The sequence below is a fragment of the Orbicella faveolata genome, unplaced genomic scaffold (assembly GCF_042242905.1).
Source record: "Orbicella faveolata isolate gen_17 unplaced genomic scaffold, um_ofav_v1 contig_13, whole genome shotgun sequence".
Classification (NCBI taxonomy): domain Eukaryota; kingdom Metazoa; phylum Cnidaria; class Anthozoa; order Scleractinia; family Merulinidae; genus Orbicella; species Orbicella faveolata.
This window is the reverse complement of record NW_028301540.1, coordinates 9,499,445-9,506,753: the sequence shown is the minus strand read 5'-3', so window position 1 is coordinate 9,506,753 and position 7,309 is coordinate 9,499,445. Positions and strand designations below refer to the sequence as shown.

Genomic DNA, 7,309 nt, shown 5'->3' with positions numbered 1-7,309 from the left:
GAACACGAAGCTTCACTTTTACGGTTAGGTCTCCCGTCCACTCAATAAATCCGTCACGAAAACGGTACTTTTCGAAAACGCTCTTCAAACTGGAGGAATTTGATAATCACGTGATTTCCCTGCCCGAGTTTTCCTCAAACACGAATCTAAAATGACCGTTGATTAATGCGTTTTTAAACTCCTCTGGCGTAGTGTGGACGGAAAACATTTGATGCGTCATCAGAGTGAAAACACCGTTTTCAAATTTCTCCGTCGTATAGTGTGGACGGGGCCTAAATTTCAGTGCATTGCGTTACTTGCAGCTCAATCATCGAGAGAAATTCCTTGGAATAAGAAAAATGCAACTAGTGCGTTCATTTCACATTACATCCCTTGCATGGTTCAAGCAAACATAAAAGACACGTGGGGGAGGGGGGTTAGTATTATGATCAGTTTTAATGCAGTTGAACCTAATGAATCAAAATGCAAGCTCTTCAGAGTGGGATTGTATAAAAACGACTTCAAAAACCAAAATTCTAAGTAAAGGAGAGAAAACGAACGCCGACGGAGGAAATCTCTCAAACCGAACACCCTGGCCTTCCTCCGCCATCCTCAAATGTTTGGATGTTTGCAGCCCGCGCGTTTGGCGGGAAAACGAGCTGACGACGTCATATATTGTTTGCAAGGCAAAAGAAAATTTTTATCAAGGCAGTCACTTTCCAAAACCCGATTTTTTTCAATTTGCAAAATAATCTTGGAAAGGTATGGCATCGTCAAGTTATTAACTGAACTGAGCATTTGTCTAACAGCTATTTGCTTCAGTTCTTAGCTAAAACTACTAGTGACTGAAGCAAAATAGAGACCTCTGGCTTCGCGTTTTAAACTGGCTTATTTTCATTTTGAAGTACAGAGGTTTTAAGAACTTAAGTTTAATTGAGCTGTTCTATGCTTAGGTTGTTCTTGCAGAGTTAACATACTCAGCTTCAGCTTAAGGCGCAAGAATTGATTTAAGCTTAAGCTTAACTTTAGATTCTCGAAATTGTTTTTAGTCTCAAAATGTCCTCGAAGCCTTTGGATGCTTGCAATAATGGCGATTTTCAGTTAGGATTTGGGGCAAACATGAGCTTTGAACCAGCAAGCGAGATTCTCAGTCCAGCAGATTCGCGAAAGAGGACGGTACAACACGACAAAGGACCAGCACGAAACGAAGAGACGTTTGTACAACCGGAGCCTCCGAAGAAACATAAAGGAACACATCCAACTCACGTAAGGTTATTATTAACCTAACTCAGCTGTTCAACAAAAATTTCCCCAGTGTTTTCTTTGCTGCCTAGAATTTCAGTAAAGAAATATCGACTCAAACTGCGTTGACCGGTAATATCACTGAGTTGGCGGAACTAACCTCTTAACTCTTCAACCAAGAATTCCTCGCTCTCTAGGATTTCAGTAAAGAAATTACTCAAGCCACATTTACAGATAATGTCACTGAGTGAGCAATGTTCACCGCAGCAATGGCGACAAAACACTGACTTGAAAGTTCTTCGCTCTCATTGACTGTTAAGAATTGATCAGTAAGTTTACCGGTATAAATACAGAGGAACCAACGGGCCATAAATATTCGGCCGTATTAACGGGGTGCCGAGTGGTCGTATAACGGGGTAGGGTCTAACCCCATGACTGATCTAAATTGGGTGACGTCTTAACAGATATATGACAATTGCACTTCTAAACAACTGTTCTTTAATAAGCATCCGGAGTGGAGATGATTTTTAAAAAGTTGAAACTGGAATCAGTGTAAAGGTGAACATAACTGTTTTGAGTGGCCGTATAATATAATTATAAAGGATTATACAGTTTGGGATTTCAGAATGTGGCCAGAATGTTCGCCAGGACCAAATAAAGTGGCCGTGAAAACGAGGTGACCGTGAGGCGGAATTCCAGTGTATTTCGAATTTATACATTTGGTTTTTGCACGAACATAGCACCCGCTTTTCAACTTACCATCCAGCGAAATTTACTTATCAGTTATGATTCAATATTCCCTTGGTAAGAGGAATCGGAAAAAGTGACTACACACAGCTTATCTGAATAGGTCACTTAGAATATATCAGGATAATTTTCTGTAGTGTGTCATAAAGCTTACAGTATGCAAGAATTGCACTCGAACTGGTTAATTTATCGCTACTTTCACAGATGACCGGACAAGATCGCGACAATCAGATGAATCCCTCAGATCATATGACATCACATGTGCAGCAAGGAGGTCAGAAAAATCCAGTGCCAAAAGGTAGCCCATTTCCGAGTTGCCTTAGGCCTCTCCGACAAAGCGAGACCTGGTACAAAACCATTATAAGAAAATGAGTTTAATTTGCATGTGAATGAAATCTCAATTTCATATGAAAGGATGGGCACCAAGACTCGCTTTGAGAAATAGGCGAAAGGTTATTCGGAAATGGCCTATTGAATTGGCTCACTAAGATAATTAATTATTTAGGAGATAAATTATGACAACACGATTAATACGCTATCCACTGGAGAAACTGGATAGTGATTTAACTCACAGATAACGTATAACAGCGGCTTCGGGAGAAGTTAGCTCCGTTGGTGAGCAGGATATGTCCTGCTACCTTAATTAATTCCAGGGTCTTTTTATATCTCCTATAACAAGTGGTCCAAAACACGACCAAGGAAGATGGTGTTTAATAATGGTGTTGACTCACTTGCTTTGTACAAGCAGAACTTAAAGTTACTAAACAACCCCTCAGAAACGAGTTGTAGGAAAGAGTAGTTCGAGAGCTCAGTTTGACTTTTGTAAGCTCAACAAATAGAGAAGATTCTAGTAAGAAGGCTCTTCTAAGCATGATACTTTTCACGCCCTTATACATTTCTTGTTCGATTGCTTTGTTCGAGGAGCAGGTCACGGTGCAAAACAACCCTTCAACTTGCTTTACGATTAATGTGTTGTTGGAATCAACTTAATTATACTCCCTTTTCCATACCTAAAACTGTTCCGTAACATATCTATCCTGTAAACAACTGAAACCACCAGAAAAGAGGTCTGAATAAATTATATGAAAAGATACAGTACATAAACCTTTACAGTATGACTAGGTCTCTATAAAAAAAAACCGGCTTCATCGAGATTACAAGTGACATGTTAGTTTAAAAACCAGGAAGAGAAAGAAAGAAAGGAGAGTGTTCAAATGTGTGCAAATTACTTTGTACGCTTTATTTTGCATAAAAACGTTTCTGTTCCTTTACATGTTTAAAGGTTCCTTCTTGCACCAGAATCCCAGTGAACCGGGTAGCAGTGATGATAAAGCAAGGCTCGAAGCTGTTTTACGAGGTGAGCCGTAATCAGGAATGTTTAATATTAGTTGCCTCTGTTACCACGGTTACTAAAAGCAAGTTGTTCTAAAGGATACGTTTTTGAGAACGTATTCTAAAGGTTAAACCCGTCTTTGTGTTTATTAGCTAGTAATGGCTGACACTTTTTTCCTCTTGCCGTAGAACTTGGCCAAGACATGAAGATGGTGTATTTGAAATGGGCACAGCCTTTCGCGTAAGTTCCTGATTATAAATGGATATATGAAAGAGCATATATTTGAACTGCGGAGAAACCTGTGTTGATCATCGCAGTGATAAGCTCAACTTAAGTAGCTGTGAAATTAAAGCTCCCAGATAGCTCAGTTGGTAGAACACTGCACCGGTATCGCAGAGGTCATGGGTTCAAATCCTGTTCAGGCCTGAATTTTTTTCAGGCTTTAATACCACAACTGCTCAAGTTGTGTACATAACCGCGATGATCAATCGTGTCTTCATAATTTCCTGATTCTAGCCATAAGGTTCCATTGTTTCGCAAAGATATTTTTTTTGACTGGTTCTTAGTTCGCGGGAGTTTAGCCCTTTCAGACTCAAAAGGGTTCGGGTTCAAGCGAAAATCGGAGCTGTATTGTGATCTTAGGCACTGCACCATTTTTACATCGCTTGCCCGGGCCGGGACCAGTTGGATATTACTATCCATCGGATAAATCGCTATCCAGTGGAAGTAAGTGTTGGCAAACTGTGTTATCAACTGTATAGTGGATATTCTCGGGCGCACAGCGCCATTCGTTCTTTGAATGACCAGGTCGGCCCCAGTTGTTCGAAAGATGGATAACGATATCCAGTGGATAAATCGCTATCCAGTGGATAAGTGTTGACAAAACAAACTACGCTATCAGCTGGATAGTAATTAATCCGATAGATAGCGTAACTTATCCACCTTTCGAACAACCCAGGTCCGGTGTTTTCTGGCGTATTAAAACGTCTGAAAGTTCACAGTTGTCCACGATCGACTACCATCCCACCAAGAAGGTCGAGTGGCAGAACTCTTATTAAACCAGACAGGAGCACGGTCTTGATACGCCACGAGTAAATTATATGTAATCTTTTTCCTGGTTCATCTGCCATAAGAAAAAGGGTGTGGATGCGCTGTATGCGAAAAGTTGCTGGGGAAGGTAACATTTATTTAATATCCAAGGATTTTTTTGCTAGTATTTTCCCACATAGAACGTAAGCCATTAAAAAATGACACTTGCATGAAGCAACAATGGTGTTTGCTATTGCCGTTTTTCAGTGAGGGCGAATCTTTTGAAGCGTTTTGTCCTGCAAGGCTAGACGAACTTCTGAGGGAGGCGCAAAGGCTGGAACAACACCTCAAGAATCAAAAAGAACGTCTAAGGGAGAGGTTGACCGTTATTACAAGAACTCTGCAAAAGCCAGTGTTGTAAATTGTACACTTGAACACATCAGGGAATTCAAGAAGACTCATCAAAGGGTTTTCTGGCAGAATTTTTTTTATGCCAAATTGTATTTCAGTTTAGATGCACGTACCCTTACATAAAGAAAACAATAAAAAACGGTACAACCGTTTTTTTCCGACAACGAACTAGAACAGGTAGACCTAAAAGAAGTTAAGACGAAATTCGATAGAAAATCGAGCAATTTCAGGTTTTAGTGGACAAAACTGGTCTGGTACCAGAATAATTTTAAGAATTTTACAGTCATTTTTACATTTTCTTAAAGCTAATACATAAATAGTTGCCTGAAATAACTCCGAAAACAATTTCTCATGGGAACGAGTGAAAATAAATTTCAAAGTTCAGAGAACTTGTGCAAACACAGGCAAAATTTCATCATCAGTTTCATTTCACCAGTACTTTTAAGTGTTTCATATGAAGTTCAACATTCGTTTTCGACGTTTGGTATTGCTAGAAATGATTTTTTTGAGAAGGTATTTAAAACAGTCGTACAGAAGTTTGCATTACGATGTAAATAATCTTGGTACTTAGTTTTTGTTCACTTGTTACTCGAACTTCTGGTGGATTCCGCCTAAATCTATAACGAAGAATGTAACATTGCTCGAAATCAATACTTACATCAGTTCCTACGTTTTCCCAGCTTCAGACAGCCACCCCTCCTCCCTTACTGTATTGTCTCTCTAGATCGTTGGAAAACTAGTCTTACGTACAAGTCGAGGTGAGAAAGTCGAGCTCGGAACGAGAAAAATGTCCGTGACGCTGCCAACCCGAGTGCGAAGACTGCGAAGAAGAGGACTACCTATAGACTAATGACTTTGAGAAAGTCCCAGTGAAAACCGAGCAACGCAATTAAAAGAGTCAAAAAATACTCAAGTAAACACCTGAAATGATTCTCGATAGAGCGGTTTTCACTGCTGGGTCGAATTAATTTGGGAAAACTTTGATTTGGTTTTATTACACACCATGAAAATGTTAGAAAATAGTTCCACCTTTATAGCCAATCAGACTGGTCCCAAACCAAACTCAATAAGCCCTTTGCACGATCCGGTCACATGGTACAAAATCACACATGCTGGGACGCAAGTTAGACAGTAGGCCTTCCAAAACAAAGCAACTCGTACCAGTCCACCTTGACCTGCCTTTGTTTTGGAAGTCCCACTGTGCAACTTGCGTCCCAGCAGGTGTGATTTTGTACCATGTGACCGAATCGTGCAAAGGACCTAGCGAGTCTTTCATTGCGCAAATGTTTGCGCGCCTGGCTAGTGCGTGTTTTCGGCAGTTCGTTGGTTCGTTGTCGACCACTGCGACTGCTTTGTTTCTGAATATCGAAAACCGCACTAGTTATATCTTAGTATTATTCAAACCAATATAACGTTCTACTTTGTTTTCCGTCAATGTCAACTTTATACTTGAATCAATATTTTGTTTCTTCTGCATGCTATAATTAGAACGTTGCCATAACAGTTTAATCGGTTATCAGTTGTTAATAATGACTGCTGGCAGCCGGCCGGTCTCTTGTCTTAAGGCCCGTCGAGTGTTCGTCCCAATTCCTTCTAGTTCACATAACGACAAAGGCATAACGACATAAGAGGGGCGTTGTGTCGTTATGTTAGCAGTGTGAACATCCTGACATAATGACATCAGAATAGCAACATAACGACATGAACATAATGACACAACGAAAATCTTTTCCTAATGTCGTTATGACATTATGTTTCTGTTAAAACAAGTGTGAACATCATCGACATAAAAAACATAACAAAGAACCAATCAGAGCGGTGCAAAAATCGTCGAACCCAGTCCGCCACCAGCACTATCTTTTTAAAATATGGCGGCGTCTGTCAGTCAGCGTGATCAGGAATGTTTTAAAATCCCGTTTTCCTGAAATAATATTCACGATTACCCAAACTAAGCCTAAGGTTGTGGTACTGGCCGTGTGCTGTCCTAGCTTCCTGTTGAAATATCAGGCGTATCCACTCTTTTCTCCTAGCATTGTTTCCCTTTGTTTTCTTCGACGACGCAGTCGTTGAAGAAAACAAACAACTATCGCAAATGAAAGTCTTCTTCTAACCTTATGTCTTTATGTCTATGTTCACATGTCCAACGTACGTTTTTCATCAAAATCCTTTCAGGGCCTGCTTTTAACACATTGAAGGTTAAAAAATGAAATTTAATTATAGCACCTGTAGGCTAATTTTGCGCCTCGGGCACCCTAAAAGTTTGCCTTGAAATTGAACAGGGTTTACGTTTGAAAAAAGATTTGATAGCCAGATTAAAATCAATTAGCAAGCTACTTTTAGTTATCTTATATTGCAACACTTGTGAACAATAGAAATAATCTGTAAAGTTTTTAAAAAGGTTACGTAATAATTTCAGCGAATACTTAAATATCCAGTCGCACCAGTAAAAAGAACTATATCGAGGCATGACTCCGAATAAAACAACTTCTTCCATTGTTTTAAATAACCTTCCATGCAGACGACATGTTGAAACAATTTGGATGCTAACTTTAGTATCGGCATAAACTG

At 39.8% G+C, this 7,309-nt stretch overlaps 1 protein-coding gene across 1 annotated transcript; it reads left to right on the top strand.

Annotated features, from left to right (window-relative positions):
* The first annotated feature begins 28 nt into the window (after window positions 1-28).
* Window positions 29-5,649, top strand: LOC110066862 (uncharacterized). Its single transcript, XM_020774114.2, has 6 exons — window positions 29-741; window positions 1,029-1,245; window positions 2,173-2,242; window positions 3,251-3,325; window positions 3,490-3,541; window positions 4,598-5,649. Exons 1-6 carry the CDS (start codon window positions 596-598, stop codon window positions 4,749-4,751), a joined length of 714 nt encoding a protein of 237 aa, XP_020629773.2. The 5' UTR covers window positions 29-595; the 3' UTR covers window positions 4,752-5,649.
* Window positions 5,650-7,309: the final 1,660 nt, after the last annotated feature.